Raw genomic sequence first — 17,261 nt, 5'->3', positions numbered from 1 at the left:
CTACAACACGAAAACAGCATTTTCAAATTTATTCACTTTTCAATTTTTGTTTTCAAAAAGCTCCGTTTTACTTGACAAAAACACTGTCTCAGTGTGGATGGAAGGCCAAAACGCAGAGAAAAAGATGCATTTTCAAACTAAAACATTAGTGTGGACAAGGCATAAGTGCTCCAAATTTACCAAGCTGTCCATATGACTCCCTAATTCTAAATATAAACAATAATATGATGCCTGACAGCGCTAACAACCACTGAATTCCCCTCTCTGTCCTCAAAAATGTCCTTCTTCAATGAATAATGCCATTAAAGTGGAAATAAAATAATGATATTACCTGTATAGTCAAATTGGCTCACCTGAGTGGGTGTGTACAGTACATTTGAACATTGATATTTACATCTCCCATATTATAAATTGTACACAATGAAAGCATTTTGTTACCCTGTCAATTTCAAGTCTCTACAGCATGCTTCCTAAATCAGAGCAATTCATTACAGACATACTTTTATAATATTTTGAGTTTAGCAGAACAGTTTAGTTGCTTGAATTGCTAAAGGCCTAACCTAGTTATTGTACAATGTGGCATTTCAGTAGTGAGGTTCACAGTCCTCTACGAGACTGTCGGTGATGTAGTTGATCTTCAGTAGTTGCTGGTAGTACTGCTTCTCTACAGCCGTGTTCACCGTCCAGCCCACCACCTCTACACCGCGGGCTGCCCAGTACTGCACATAGTCCCTAGTGAAAGAACAGTGACCATTTTAAAGAGCAATGCACACTCCTATACTGTAGGTGGCACTGATGACTGACTAGATCAACTTTAAATGTTTCTACACAGATACAGTCACATTCACTTGTATGTATGTACTTGCCTGTTTTGATTTTTGATTTAGATTTTTTTACAAAAAAATGCATTTATTGTATGGAGTACTGCAGGAATGAGTCATAAAACCTAGAAACGAGTTAACATTTTAGCACTTTCATTTCCATTGTCAGTGTTTTTTTAATGAGCTTTTGGTTAAAGGAATCATATGACGTTGCTAAAAAGAACATTTTTGTTGTGTATTTGGTGTAATGCAATGTATTTATGCGGTTTAAGGTAAAAAAAAAAAAAACACATTATTTTCCACATACTGTACATTATTGTTTCTCCTCTATGTCCCGCCTTTCTGAAACACTTGATTTTTACAAAGCTCATCGGTCTGAAAAGCGAGGTGTGCTGTGATTGGCCAGCTATCCAGTGCGTTGTGATTGGCCGAATACCTCAAGCGTGTGATGGAAATGTTACGCCCCTTACCATACTGTGATGCCGTGTCCCGGCGCGATGAGACAAAATGAGTAAAACCCATTATAAACGAGGCATTTGTTGCATCCAGTGGGGACATAATTACTGATTATAATGACTTACTGTATACTGTCTTTTTACGCATTGCGTATTGTGCCACATAAACATAAAACCATGTCTGTTCTAGTCGTGTCCTCTTTTGGAAGGCCAAACAAAGTCGCTTTCACAACGAAACACACAGCGTCTTCACGACATGGCAGCGGCGGCAACAATACTACAGCGAGAATAAAAGTTACGCCTTCTTTCTTTGTGTGAACATTTGGGCGGTGTTATGCAAATCTTCCCACATCGTGATGTAGGTATGTGGGGGCGTGTTAGAACGAGCCGTTTTAGGTAGGTGTGGCTGACTCTTAACTTTTATAAAGAATATCTCTTTGGATTTGAGACTTTAGTCTTTGCAACTTTAAGGATCTTATCTATGCACGAACAGCTTGTAACACTCCAAAGATAAAGGAAAATTTGAAATTGCATCATATGACCCCTTTAAATGCCTGAAATACGGTCTGTGGTGAACACAAACTCAAGGTATTTTCACATTTTTTTCTGACATAAAATACATTAGTAATATACCCCACTTACTTCATTAAGCTTTTACGCATCTTGAAAAAGGCAGTTGCTAACAAGTGGCTAAATTAGACTACAGAGGTTGTCTGGGACATTAAACATCAAAAATCTATATACAAGATGAGTTTTAGTGTATAAATCATGAAATAAGGCTATGTCTACATTAATCCGGATACATTTGAAAATAGTTTATTATAAAATGTTCTACGTCCACACTAGCATTTTACAAAAGTTACTCATCCACACTGAAACATCGGAAAACGTTACTGCGCATGTGTAAAACCTCATAAAAGCTCACCGAGATGATACAGAGGGAACAGACATAAGTTTATGCAATTTCTCTGACAGGATCATTTTATTTATTAAAAAATTCTCATCATTCACTGATGAAGTTCACGATATAAAACGCAACTGCCCTCATGTTTTGCCACAGGGCAGCAATTGTGAGTAAAATTTCTGTTATCTTTGCAGGACTGTAACATGAAGAGTGTACAAAGTAACATATCTGTAGCAACAGTGTGAAAGTGAATAGCACATAACAGGCACAATACCGGTATAAACATGGATATCTATTGGTACAATATGCGTCACATGACTAAACATGCGTCATCGTTTTCAAATACCTCGTTTTCACAGTCCACACTACAACACGAAAACAGCATTTTCAAATTTATTCACTTTTCAATTTTTGTTTTCAAAAAGCTCCGTTTTACTTGACAAAAACACTGTCTCAGTGTGGATGGAAGGCCAAAACGCAGAGAAAAAGATGCATTTTCAAACTAAAACATTAGTGTGGACAAGGCATAAGTGCTCCAAATTTACCAAGCTGTCCATATGACTCCCTAATTCTAAATATAAACAATAATATGATGCCTGACAGCGCTAACAACCACTGAAGTCCCACCTGTAGCATTTCAGAGAGGACTAAGAAAATAAGTGTTAGGGTTGTGCAGCAGTGGTCAAAGATAATGGCCAGTGCTTTAAAATACAACCACACAGTGGTCACATTCAATAATAACTCCCATTTCAGCAGTTACATGCAGTGGTTGCTTTTCTGTAACTGACAGATATGTACAATTTATTTTAGGACCTGCGGTAGGTGTGTTTAAACACCTTACGGTAATGTAATACACACAATGACATGGTTTCACAATAATAATCTAAAAATAGCAATAATGTCATGGTGACTCACGGCGAGATGAAGTTCTTCTGCACCAGGAAGGCGGAGACTCCACACAGGTTCCACAGCAGGTGATGATGAGCCCAGTCCAGGAGCACATCCAACACCTGCATCCAGTGGTGCTTCCACGCGGATGAGAACCGCGGCGTCCCGTCGCCAAACCGACTCAGACTCCACGGCCGATGGGTCAATGCGGTCACCACATTCGGATCCGCCTGTCGCATCTGGAAAAGATCAGCCAATACACTTTTATATTAGTGTAGAAAAAAATATGTATATGTATGTAGAATATATGAATTGTTAAAAATATGAGGAAATTCAGGTCCCATCAAATGCAATCGGACTGGATTATGTTACCCTATAGATGACTTTGGGCTCAAATGAGCAGACGATGCTTGTGTTGTAGAGCACTGGATACTTCTGGAACAATTCTTTCAGCGCTGCAGCCGCCTGTGCACAACAGATACATGAAAGCATTAATATTCTTGTTTCCCAATGCAAGAATCATTAAAGTTCTTGCTAAGCAAGAAACTGTGGATCAAGATTGAGGTGCACACAAACGGGCCCACCAACAATGGACCATTGACAGTTGATGGTACCTCATCTGGATGACCTTTGACATCAAAGTAGATGGTCAACTGGCGCTTGATGCATTCCTCTACTGCCTCCTGCAGCGTTGGAACCTTCTCACCTCGGAAGCGGTCACTGCTCGCAACCAACAAAAACATACCACCTGCAGTCTTTAACTTGGTCTTGATTATTTGTTCTCTATGCATGAAACAAGGCTGTCTTTCTTCCCATCTAACCTGAATCTGTGTTTGGCTGCTGCATCCAGTTTGCGCAGTTCAGAGAAGAGCAGCTTGCTCAGTGGTCCTGATCCGTTTGTGGTTCGGTCCACGGTGTCATCGTGCATCAGTACGGGAACCCCATCAGCCGTGAACTCCAGGTCCAGCTCCACACCCGTGGCTCCATTCACACTCGCCTTTCATTTAGAAATAAGAGTCATTATAAGAGGAAGAAACCAGTGCTTGGTGTGAGATTTACAGACTGTTGAGGAAAACCACAGATAATGCAATGCTTTCACAATGTTTGAGGTTAAAGAACAAGTGATGGTGATTAAAAAAAAGAAAGAAAGGAAAGTAGATATTTATATAATATTCAATGTGCAGTAAAATAATATACATTAAATAATTAAATGGAGCAAATGGAAGTAAGCAAGTAAATAAATAAAACTTTAAAGTTAAGATACACATTTTAAAAAAAACTTCGCCTCATAAATGCAACATAGTTTGTATAGTTTATATAAATGATACATTGTATACTTTGAATATTGTTGGCTTGGTGCTCCTGTATTGCAAGTTGCTTTGGTAAAACATTTTTTAAAAAGCATCTGCCAAACGCATATGTGCACATTTTGTTTTGTAAATAATCTAGATTTGCATGCATATATTTGCATTACAACACTCCTCGGCTTAATGCAATGCTTTCACAATGTTTGAAAGATAAAAGAAATACAAGAAATGAGCTTCTGAGGTTAAAGAACATGTGATGGTGATTTAAAAAAAGAACGAAAGTAAAGTAGACATTTATATGATATTCAATATGCAGTAAAATAATATACATTAAATAATTAAATGGAGCAAATGGAAGTAAGCAAGTAAATAAATAAAACTTTAAAGTTTAGATACACATTTTTAAAAACTGAGACTTTATTGCGCGTGGCCTCATAAATGCAACATATTTTGTATAATTTAAATAAATTATACATTGTATACTTTGAATATTGTTGGCTTGGTGCTCCTGTATTGTAAGTCGCTTTGGCAAATAAAAATAAAAAAGCATCTGCATTTCTGCATAATCTAGATATAATATTTGCATGTATATTTGCATTACAACACTCCTGGCTTTTGGTTCATCACCAGGCGGACATGTTTGAAAGAAACTGTTGTAGAGTGACAATGAAGTGTCAGTTGTAGTGATGACCTGTAGAGGGCAGGCTAAAGCTGTATTGGTATTTGCTTAAAAAGCAGCAGAGAAAATGTCATAAATGTGGAAAACAAGGACACATAATGAAAGTATGTAAATCAAAAACTTCCCTTGGGGAATCCATCTCCCATGGGGGAGGAAGACGTAAAAGAGGAGGACAAAGAATGCATTATGTGAGCAGAGGACCATTGAGGGGGTACTGCAAGGTCCTTCCACATGTGGCAGTTTTCCTTGATGATATCCTGGTAACCGGTCGTAATGATGAAGAGCATCTCCAAACTCTTGCTAGAGTATTGGATAGATTGCCGGAAGCAGGACTGCGGTTGAAAAGGAGTAAATGTTCCTTCACGGAAAAAGAGGTAATGTTCTTCGGTCATAATGAGTGTACTGCTGGTTGATGCATTCTGTTGAGTAAATGCACTCTTCAATAGATCTCATGCCTCAAGTAATTACAGAAACGACTCTCTGTTCAATCAGCCAATGAACCGCTATATTTGATTCGTTAAAAACTCTTTCATTTGAACGAGCTGAACCGATTCATTCATAAGATACGACTCGTTCACGAATCGAACATCGGTCTGTCAGTGTGTGATTCTTGTTGTATCACTTTGTGTTGTCTTTAAAAATGCATATTTATTTATTTCAGCAGACACACAATGCGTTGAAGATTTCCCAGATAGCAACAGAGTCTGGCTTAATTCTGGCACTGTTTTTTTTCTTCTCTCCACAGTCTTGAGCCAAACAGCATTAGGCTGAGCTCTGGCTGGGGTCTGGCCAACCAAAAGAAACACAAAGCAATACTCCAGCCACAGCTCAGCCAAACAGATAGCCATGGCTGGATGGTCCACCAGAAAAAGAAAATATTCAGCTGAGATCTGGGTGGGTTGTGATTACCCGAAGAGTACATCAAAGATCTCTGGCATGAATGTGCTTTAAAAGTAAAACATCTTGTGTAAGATGTGTGTGGTGTTAAACGGTTCATATTTATTATGTCATATCATCATAAAGTTCATTTTGTCAAAAAGAATAAAAACGGAAAATGTCTTTGTTGTAGTTAAATATCCTAGCCTATAGGATATTTATTTAAATAGCAGACACTTTTATCAAAAGCGATTTAAGAACTATGAATACAAGTAATTAATCACGAGGGGGCAGTATTAAAAGTGTTTTTAAAGAAAAGACTTGATCATTCTGTTGACAAGATTATTTTGATGGGCAGTTAAGGCAGACAAGGAGGTTTCAGTGCAGAATGAGAAAAACAAAACGAAATGTTTGCAGAATGATCGAAACAAATGGATCAGTCCGTGCAGCATCATGCAAGACATAAGACTGAATGAGTATTTAGAGTGAGTGGATTGTCTTGATTTCGTTAATCAGAGGAGAGAGGAAAGAATTTCCTTGTAATAATGAATCATTGTTCATGTGTATTTTGTAATGAAAAAATAAAGCAGTCTGGGCCAATGCTTAGTTATATATATATATATATATATTATTGTATATGCTGAACATTTAATATTCATACCATAAAGAAACATTACAAACAGGATATTAACATTTCATGAGAGGAAAAAAGAAAGGAAGAAAGAAAAAAAGGAAGAAAAAATAATAATAACAGAAGGGTATACATCTATAATCTCAATAGAAAGGAGTTTAGTTCTTTGAATGTATCCATAGTTGTGGTTGCGGACGTAGTTTGCGGTGCATCTTGCAAATAGTAGTTGATTTACATCTACGTCGTTAAATCCGCTTTACTAAAAAAGGACTACTTTTCCCAGAGTGCACCTCGTGACACACAACAGAGGATCCGGAAGTTGCGTAGCAGTTAGTCAGCCGCTAATATTTACCAACACAGTCTGGAGGACTTCGACAATCACGCTACAATCATTTAATACTTAAATGTAAGTTTGCATTTTTTAAAATCTCAACTAACTTCACCAATTCTTCTACAGAGCGTTACCTGAGTTGCTTTTTGTTCATGTATAATTCTTTCCTCTCTTCTCTGACTAACGTTAAATATAAAGATGGGTCTACCTTTGTTTAGAAGCTCGTCTCTTAAATTCTCGGTCTTTTGCGGGATTCTGTTATGAAAAGACCAGTTTTAACTGCTTTATTTTTATTAACTAAACAAACTTCCCTTTCAGACTACATAGATGCTCCTGTACAGGAGTTAATAGCTTGAGAGAGGGATTTGTTATTTGTGGTTAGACGTTTTGGTTGAAGGTAACTTCAGTTATATGTGATGTTCCTGCTAGAGCCTTTGTCAAATGCATTAAATCGAATAGTCGCTATTCTGGATGTGAAAAGTGTGTTCAAACAGATGTTTACGCGAACCACCGCATGACTTTCCCTGAGATTCATGCATCTCAAAGGACGGATGAGTCTTTTAAGCAAACTGTGGATGGAGACCACCACTTAGGACATTGACCTCTGGTCGAAACCAATATAGGCATGCTTAGTAGTTTTTCTCATGATTCTATGCATTTGGTGTGCCCTGGTGTGGTACGAAGACTGTTGGATTTGTGGATTTGGCATTTACAGTGTCTTCTTCTTGGGCGTCAAGTAAAAGCTATCTCTGAGAGATTTTGTCCCACTTGAATTTGCCAGAAAACCAAGGAGTCTGGAAGAAAGACTAAAATGGAAAGCAACAGAATTTAGACAGGTTCTACTATATACTAGGCCAGTTGTTCTTAGTGTTTGTCTTGCTGAACAAGTGTATAACAATTTCATGCTTAAGTCTGCTGCAATTTGCATTTTAGCAAATCCGTCATTCTGTCTATCCATGCATGACTTTGCCGATGCATTGCTGCTTGTCTCATTTGTTTAACGTTTCAGTAAGTTGTATGGCCCATAATTTGTGGTGTACACTATGATTTGATTCAGCTCAGCTGAAATTTCAGATTTCACGGTCACTTAGACCTAATATCTGGATTTCCTTTTGAAAATTACTTGCAGAAAGAAAAAAAAAGATCTGGAAGCCAGATCTGAAATGCAAGCTGTGCACGCAGAAAGCAGCAGTGAAGTACAGGGATTGAAAACACGGACAAAATTCATGCACACAGATGGGCCAGTAACACAGATGGCAGTTCAGAGAATTAAAGGGATAGTTCACCCAAAAATGAAAATTAGGACACTTTTTATTATGGATGGACGCATTTTTTTGGGCTTCTATTGGAATATTGAATAACACCCATTCACTGCCATTATAAAGCTTGGAAGATCCAGGATATTTTTAATATAACTCCGATTGCGTAAGGTTCAATGGTAAACAACTTTTTGGATTGTTCTGATTTTTGAATTCTGTCTTTCATAGATAATTATAGTGAAGCACGCCAGAAGCTGCCTCTTGCAGAACAGCAGACCGATCTCCAGTCAGAGGATGAGCCCGACTCCCGGAGGCCACCAAAACGAAAAATAAAGTAAGATTGTGTATATTATGTAATTCTTTAACACAGACCTGTCTAACAGGTCCTTGTTTCGTTGTGCAGTTAAAAAAAAAATAACATGCATTTTTCTTTTGGAACTGCAAAAAGGGAATATTTCACTGAATAATTAACATACCACCCTCACTTCATCAAATTTAGTGATCATTAAATTTATTGCCTTCTCTAAAGACGAAACAGGCGCCTACTGGATGATTATGACAGTGATGAGGAGGCTACCACACCCCTAAAAAACTATTTGCCACAAGCCTCTCAAATACAGCCTTTATCCAAAAGGATTTGCTCATCTTCTAATGAGTTACAACCAAGTCCTCTAGGACAAAGACAAATGCACCCCTCTGTTTGGCAGGACACAACTGTACAGTCTCCCGAACAGGTGGCACAGTTACCGTGGCATCATGAAACACCCAGACCCCAGAGAAAAAGTCTCTCGAGCTATGACCCATTCATAACATGTAAGATTCCTTTCTGTTTTCTAACATTTATTCACTGCTAGTGTAATGCTCATTTCATAGCATGGGTGGTGTGGTAAACCTTGCAATTCCTGTGTTTATTGTTTCAGCACTTCTTCATGACATAATAACTAAACAATAAATTCTTATGGAGCAACAGAGGAAAATTATAAGGATGGTGCAAGATCTCAAAGCAAACAATGTTCATGAGATCACAGAGGCTAACCATTTAAGTCCAATGGAAGATCTAAGGTCATTAACTTCCCTGGAAAGTGATCTTCGATCCTGTCCGGAAACGAGACAAAAAGAGGTAGGTAACCTTGTCAGGTACTCGTAGTTGCCTACTGTTATAAATTACTAAGTCTGATTGTAATTACTGTTATAATTAAATGGTGTGTGTGATTAGGGGTAGGCAGTATACCGCTAGACACGTGTAGTGGCTGTGCTACATGGTCACGAAAACGTATCATTTGCACACGTTTTTAAGCTTTGTGGTTTAAAAACAAGTAAGAATGAAAACAAAAGAGAACTCATTCTGCTATATGCACGCGCTGTCTGAGAGACTGTATTGAACCGAGTTATTTTTGCCGCTTTATAGGCCTTGAGCGGTTAAATACACACACACTTGTATGTGTCAAAATGCCCGTCGAAGAAAACACATGTGTAACAGTATATTAGATCAGGGCAGCTCTTAAAGTGACAGCTAAATCACTTTTGTAACTTTAATAAAAATAAATATATTTAATTTACACGCTGAAGAATATGCAGTGTTTTATACATTTGATTACTCTAGACAATGTATGTAGCATTTGTTATTTATTTGTTCTATTTTTTTTTTGTCCTGTTGCTTGTAATTAGTTTCTTATTCTTTTTTTAATCGCTGAGTGTTTACTTGTCTTCAGTGAGCTCGAGTTGTTTTTTTTTGTTTTATTTAAGCTAGTTTTTTTCTGATCTTGATACTGGTGGCAAGAATTATGAAATTTCTATGGTATCAAAAATTTCGATATCATAAAGACCTTATTTAAAGCAAAAATAACTATATTGTGATATATATCGTTACCATGAAATAAAATTACTCGTATTGTGATATAAGATTTTGGTCATATCACCCACCCCTATGTGTGATTAATCTAAAAGGTTAAAAAAAACATTTGAATAATTTATCTAATTTGATAAGTCTAATATCAGTATTAATCAGTGCTAGATTTATTCAATTCAGTTAGATCTGAATCTGTTCATAACAGTGATCAACAAACCGTGTGCTTGGCACTTTCAAAGTCAATTCTATTAAACAGGAAACAGACAGTGGGAGTGAAGAAGATGAAATGGCACTCAAGGATGAAGAATTCTGTCCGGTACAAATAGGAAGTCAAAGGACACCAAAGATGGGCAAACCCTGTGGTCCTACATGTGGAAAGAAATGTACGGAGAAGATCCTGCATGTTCGAAGAAAAGAGATATTTGATGCCTATCAGGACATGTCACACAGCGACAAGTGGGCTTTTGTATTTCACTCAGTTACCCAATCATTGAAAAACCGTCTCACGACGGGAGGTCCCAGCAGACGCAACAAGACTTTTCAGTATCATCTAAATAACAGTCTCGGACAACCTCAAGATGTTTGCAAAACCTGCTACCTAACCACATTGGGATACCACCCGAAAAACGACAGCATGATTGTCAGCGTGACGGGCAACACGTCCAGTGCAGTTCCTCCTCCAGACCGCAGAGGGCGTCACCCACCGGCCAATAAAATAGATCTGTCGCCAATTCACGAACACATTGAATCGTTCAATCCAACTGTCAGTCACTGTAAATGTGAACATGCTGAAAGCAGGCGATATTTATCAAGCAATGTAACCGTCATGATGATGTATAAAGACTTTAAAGGCAAAAGTGCAAAGGCATGTTCATATGAAACCTATAGGAAAGCCATAAGAGACATGAATATAGGTTTCAGGAAACTGCACGCGGAAGAGTGCAAAGAGTGTCTGGAACGCGATATTCACATGAAGACTGAGCATCTCTAAAGCAAACAGTAGCAAATTAACGCTGTGCTGAATGTAAAATAAGAGCATGATTCTATATAAGTCAGGGTTTCACTTGACTTTGTATATTATTTCTGCGGCCAAAGTTTTGGCTACATTTTACACCTCGGTGACCCATTCAGATGTTTACAGTGTTAGAAAACGGATGAAAAATACAGTAAAGTAACAAACCCGTTTTGAAAAACAGCAAGATAATAGGATGAAATCACATTTATTTACCTGCACTTTCTATTTGTATATTGTTTACAATGTATCACGTTTTGTTGTTGGTGTAACTACTGTGTTTTGCAGTTGTAGGGCACTACATATTTCATTTTTTTCCTCCCTGAAGATGAGATTTGGAAGTGCTATAACAGCATCAGTTCTGTCATGACAACTCTCGGAGGCATTGGCATGGTAATGTACATGACAATGTTAATGTATTTGGTCTTGGCGGAATAGATCTGCCACGCTGCTGCTGCAGCAGAGCAAGTACAGAGACTTGCTACTGCCAAGACATCCACAACATGCTGCTGTGAGCATGTAACACATATTGATGCTGCAAATATAACATGCATGAAATAACCCCCCATATAGCGTACGTACATGAATCACCTCATAGCAGATCTATACAGGTGGAGCTGGGGAAGGTGGAGGGTTTCTGAAGCAAGCTGCACTGCTACGGCAAGCACTAATCATATATTTGAATGTTGGCAGCGAGCTCATTGCTACCGATAAAGGAGAGAACCAATCAGCTGTGCCATGTGATAATGATGTCATTAGGTCAGATTGAGTTAGACCTATCGGACTGCGCCATCTAGAGTTTCATGCCAGAACTCTGTATTTAACTGATTAGAAAAGAGCCACGGGAGTAAAACCCTTCTAATGAGAGTTGTACATTTCTTTGTCATATTTGCTGTTTTGATTGGTTGGGTGGTAACAATACAATAACCTCAAGTACAAAATGTAAAATGTCTATGTTTTCCCTTGGTTATAAAGCCACACTCTGTGGACATAAAAATCTGAACTGAGAGCACTCCTATGAATTATTCACTGCACCACAGTGACATACCTGAATATGTTTTCTATGGAAATGTGTATTACAATGTGCAACTGCAATCACAAATGGCCATTGGCCAGATTCTTTAAGCATGTCTTCAAGCATGCCCTTGAAAGTGTGCTCACACTCTTGACTGAGAAGGAAAACTGAATGAAGAATTTCCTGTAAAAGCATTGTATTTACTACAAATATGTGGCATGGATAAAAAGTTCAGTCAGTGACTTTACATATTTATAAGATCGGCAGCAACATTTTCACAAAGTGACCCAGTGAGTGAAAGATTTCCACTTTGAAGCCCAGCTGTTCCTATTTTCATTTCTTATTGGCTGACTCGGGTTAAGGTGATCACATGAGGTATCAAGCAGCCAATCCAGCGACAGCAGCGACCCATGTGGCCAGAATCACCAGTACTGTGGACTGACAAAGCAGCATCTTGGCAAAATTACATGCATAGGTCGTGTTTCCACTTACCGCTAGACAGAAAATGAGGGAAGCAGTTGAGTAAAAACAACAAAGCATTTTAAATATACATAATACAAAACAATATATTCAGAAATATAGTGTCCTTAACAACTTCCTCACCCATTTTGTCTGCATAGTAGGGGCATTTACTGATGTCTCCACCCATATGAGCATGAAAGCCAGTGTCCTGCACTTCCTCTTTTATGTCTTTCCCAATCTTTTGCAGCTCTGTGAATACCTAATGGAAAAACAAAGAACATGGAGAAAGGAAGTACAAAAGTCACTATTAATAAAACATTAATGTTTTTATGTACATAAATGCACATAACTTAATTCACCCAAAAATGAACTCAACCTCAGACCATCTAAGATGTAGATGAGTTTGTTTCTTCATCAGAACAGTAGCATTGCATCATTTGCTCAACCGATGGATCCTCTGCAGTGAATGGGTGCCGTCAGAATGAGAGTCCAAACAGCTGACAAAAACATCACAATAATCCACAAGTAATCCACATGCCTCCAGTACATCAATTAACATCTTGCTTTCACTTCACAAGACATTAATTGATGGACTGGAGTCATGTGGATTGCTTGTGGGTTATTGTAATGTTTTTATCAGCTGTTTTTACTCTTGTTCTGATGGCACCCATTCACTGCAGAGGATCCATTGGTGAGTAAAGTGATGCAATGAATCTGTTCTGATGAAGAAACAAACGCATCTACATCTTGGATGACCTGAGGGTGAGTAAATCATAAGCACATTTTCATTTTAAGGTGAACGATTCCTTCCTTAACGAACCAATAAAAGGAAGTCATATTTGATAATCCTCTCACATCTAAATTATATTTAAAAGCCAGGTTGGCTTTGTCTAGCAGCTTCTTTTTGGTCTCAGTATTCACTTCCAGCTCATTCATCCTACTGCGGTACAGCCTCTTGAAGGCCGTGGGGTTGTGGGTGCCCTCAAAATGGTAGAAGTTCACTCCCTCACCAGTAGTTTCAGGGCCCGCTGAGCCACTTTCTTTAGAATCTGTCCTCCTGACAGGTCACCCATGTAGCGGGTCCAAGCGTGCGCGACCAAAAGAACCGGGTCGTCACGACCCACCTCGTGAATGTGCTCCACGCAGAGCAGGAGATCTTGCTCTCCCAGTCTTCACCGTAGAGATACTCCAGGTCTTTGGCCAAGGCATCTCGTCTGTGAAGCTCAGAGGGGAAGTATAATGGGGCAAACATGGGGTGGTTCTTGTTCTTCTCGATCTCTTCCTAAATGGCAGAATAAACATAGTACAGGGCAGCTGTGCCAAGCTGGAGATTGAAAAAAAAGAGACAAAATAGCACAAGAATGGAGGTCAGAACACGATCGGCTCTTTTATCAAACTCTACAGGAGTCCATGAACACTAGACTCACCTTAAATAGCTCTTGTTTGATTCTTCCCCTCAGGAAGTCCTTGACAAATGGCGAGTTCTCTGCTTTGTCATGAGACTCTTTGGTTCCAGCCGTCAACACTTCTGACAGGTCATCAGGACTGAAAAAGAGATTTATCAAAATAAAAATTGTTTATGCTCTATACTGCCACCTACTGGCTTGGATGTAGAGTCTCTTCATTTTGAGTTTTTAATGACATTGTAGAAATAACCTAGTTAGTGTATGATGCCCAGTATGGCACTACCCCCAGATTTCTCTTAGAAAGAGGCATAAGGCAGGGATGCCCAATATCTCCTTTTTTATTTTTTACTTGTAACCCAATGACTCTTTACATTAACAAATATTATTTTCACGGAATCAGGATTTTAGAAAGAGAAATAAAATGCTGTCAATTAGCAGATAGCCCAATATCTTCTCAAACATACTGGCATTCTAAATTTGAGTGCACTGACTGGAAATATGCATGGTTGCTGCCTAAAAAATATTGCATAACAAATAAGGTGAGAGAAGTACATTTGAAAATGCACCCTGTTAAAACTCTTTTTCTTAGATTTCGTACTGATGTAGATGTTATGTGTGATTTCTGTGGGACTGAGAAAGAAAAACCCAACTTTTTGTTATTTCAGATAGATATGAAAAATTATACTGAGTTACTACTTGGGTTGAAAAACAGTAAAGTAAAACGCACTAGGTCTCTTTGTGAACATTGAACATGAACATTTTTGAAAAATATATATTTTATTCATATTTATATTAAATATATATATATATATTTATATTATATTCATATTAAACTGTCCTTTGTAGAGGATGCCAGGACTAAATTATTCATAAATAAATAAATAAAAATAGACACGAAAAGGCATGTATAGGCAAAGACAATATTTTATTTTTTCATTCACCAATCATTTTTTAGGTTTCAGGCTAATTTTAGCCACATTTTGTACAAAGATGATTCTTAACTATGTCATGAAAGATATAACAGAATGATTTGATATACTACTGCAATTTATGGAATATGTGTGTAAAATGTCCATAAATTGGTATTCCCATTCTATACAATGTATAGTATATTCTATACTATGCATCTGATTTGCATATTAATGTGTTCATGGGGCAAACCATAATGAAAAAAATACATGTAATAATGGGAGTAATAACTTAGCAACAGTTTTGTGAGAATATCTCATATTTCATAGTAATATTTGATCTATAATTTCTTTCCCTACTGACTTCTTGTGTCTCCCCAAAATGTCTGATTAACATGATGTTTGTCCTGGTGTCCTCTACACTCTTAAAAATAAAGGTGCTTCAGGCGATGCCATAGAAGAACCATTTTTGGTTCCACAAAGAACCATTCAGTCAAAGGCTCTTTAAAGAACCATCTCTTTCTTACCTTTTTATAATCTGAAGAACCTTCTTTCACCACAAAGAACCTTTTGTGAAACAGAAAGGTTCTTCAGATGTTAAAGGTTCTTTATGGAACCATTTAGACAAAAAGGTTCTTCTATGGCATCGTGAAGCACCTTTATTTTTAAGAGTGTACAGAAGACATGTATGAACATTATGCCCTGTTTTGGAACAAAAAGTCATATTCCAATTTGAAACCCCGTAACATTTTTCTGAGATGTCTATTTAAGGCAAACGATTTGAAAATTAGCCAGATTTAAATGATAATTACAAAACATTATCATGTTTCCCAAAGAGTTCTAAATCTGATCATTCTGTCAATATCAGTCATATTTAAAGACCAAGGAGAAAGAGTGTTTATGATCAAACCTCCAAACATTTGATATCCCTAAAAAGCAGACAAAAGTCTATGCCTGGGTCCCATATGATGTGATATAATACAATATAATATGAGGCTTCTGTAGCTCAAACGGTATTTCTTTTGGATAAAGTGTCTGCTAAAGCCATGAAAGATAATATAAAATGTAATATAATATCATTAATATAATATAATAATTTCATTTTGACATAAGATCATCAATTGGTTGAACACTATCGGCGTGATTTCACTTTTCAACAGTAGATGTCAGTAAAAACTAGATAATCTCTCAAATCAAGCATTGCACATTAAAACGGGTTCAAAAATCACTTGTAGCCTACCGTAGACTTGCAGTACATTTAGCTAATTCATTGAGACTGGCTGGTATGCTGTTTTGACTTTTTTTTTTCCTGCCCAGAACACCACTCAACATCAGTTTTAGCGTGTTCTGGTGAAGTTCTAAGGCCAACTCCATGCAGTTTCTAGACCAGGGTTGTCTAAACTCGGTCCTGGAGGGCCGGTGTCCTGCAGAGTTCAGCTCCAACTTGCCTCAACACACCTGCCTGGACATGTCAAGTATACCTGGTAAGATCTTGATTAGCTGGTTTAAGTGTGTTTGATCAGGGTTGGAGCTAAACTCTGGAAGACACCGGCCCTCCAGGACCGAGTTTGGAGACCCCTGGTCTAGACGGTGAGTTTTTCACTTGGCAAGCAGCACTGACATTTTCTTCAAAAAACGTAAAAATCTATTCCTCTTTCTTTTGGCTGTGAGGCACAAATGCCGCTTTTGACCACAAATCCTTAATAAAACCGTATCTGCTGTTAAAAACTTCTCAGAACTTCTCACAAAGGCCCATAGCTTATATGATCTCAATGGTGAGCCCAATATATTTTTATAGCACTGACAAAGCTTCCACTCGTGCTTAACATTCAATAGGATGCAGGATGCACATATGGCAGTCAGACACATTTGTCATCTTTTATCAGCATATAGACCTACTACATCATCAGGAAGTCATGTTTTCTCAAAGCGTATAGCGATCTGAAGTACTTCCCGCTATTTATGGAAAATGTCAACGTGTTCTTAGTAATATGGGAGCAGCCTGCCATGTGTTTGATTGAGCATGTGTGACCTGCACATAAGGATACAATACCATTAGATCGGACCACCAGACAAGCCACTCCACTTAAACAAAGGAACAAAGACATTTTGCCCCCTAGAAAACGTCCGAGTATTGAAAAGACCTTTGGCACCTTCATAGCTCTTTTATGTCTTGGAAGTGCTCCCGAAGCCCAATTTGACTTCTTTATTTTGTGCTCCCCATGATGATCCATACATCAATGGAAAGCTTATTTATTCAGCTTTGAGATGGTGTATAAATCTCCATTTCAAAAATTTGACCCTTATGACTGGTTTTGTGGTCCAGGGTCATGTGCATTTGCCATGTAAGGGGACAGATTGGATATTCCCCTGTCAATGTGAGTTATACGTCATTGAAAAAAACGACGGTGGGGACTGAGTCAACTCAGGTGGACACTTTTCTGCAGTTTTCCTGTGG

At 38.0% G+C, this 17,261-nt stretch overlaps 2 protein-coding genes and 1 pseudogene across 2 annotated transcripts; 1 reads left to right on the top strand and 2 right to left on the bottom strand.

Moving 5' to 3' along the window:
• Window positions 1-66: 66 nt before the first annotated feature.
• LOC107566046 (glycerophosphodiester phosphodiesterase 1-like) lies at window positions 67-16,229 on the bottom strand (the record flags this gene model as incomplete). Its single annotated transcript, XM_016251420.1, has 6 exons — window positions 67-732; window positions 3,096-3,307; window positions 3,441-3,533; window positions 3,683-3,788; window positions 3,890-4,065; window positions 16,206-16,229. Coding segments are annotated over 6 exons (759 nt in total), but the record flags the coding sequence as incomplete, so codon positions are not given.
• Window positions 8,387-11,426, top strand: LOC107566044 (uncharacterized). Its single transcript, XM_016251419.1, has 4 exons — window positions 8,387-8,485; window positions 8,681-8,964; window positions 9,072-9,271; window positions 10,257-11,426. Exons 3-4 carry the CDS (start codon window positions 9,110-9,112, stop codon window positions 10,989-10,991), a joined length of 897 nt encoding a protein of 298 aa, XP_016106905.1. The 5' UTR covers window positions 8,387-8,485; window positions 8,681-8,964; window positions 9,072-9,109; the 3' UTR covers window positions 10,992-11,426.
• On the bottom strand, window positions 11,661-14,035 carry LOC107566045 (heme oxygenase 2-like; annotated as a pseudogene).
• Window positions 16,230-17,261: the final 1,032 nt, after the last annotated feature.

This window comes from Sinocyclocheilus grahami, unplaced genomic scaffold, assembly GCF_001515645.1.
Source record: "Sinocyclocheilus grahami isolate Dianchi unplaced genomic scaffold, SAMN03320097.WGS_v1.1 scaffold1042.1, whole genome shotgun sequence".
In the NCBI taxonomy this organism is placed as follows: domain Eukaryota; kingdom Metazoa; phylum Chordata; class Actinopteri; order Cypriniformes; family Cyprinidae; genus Sinocyclocheilus; species Sinocyclocheilus grahami.
This window is presented reverse-complemented; position numbering and strand designations above follow the sequence as displayed.

Bases quoted from the DNA above. Each gene is read 5' to 3' on its own strand.
- LOC107566044 (XM_016251419.1), top strand. From the start codon at position 9,110: ATGGAGCAACAGAGGAAAATTATAAGGATGGTGCAAGATCTCAAAGCA. The intron at 9,272-10,256 runs GTAGGTAACCTT...TCTATTAAACAG, and splicing joins CGGAAACGAGACAAAAAGAG to GAAACAGACAGTGGGAGTGA.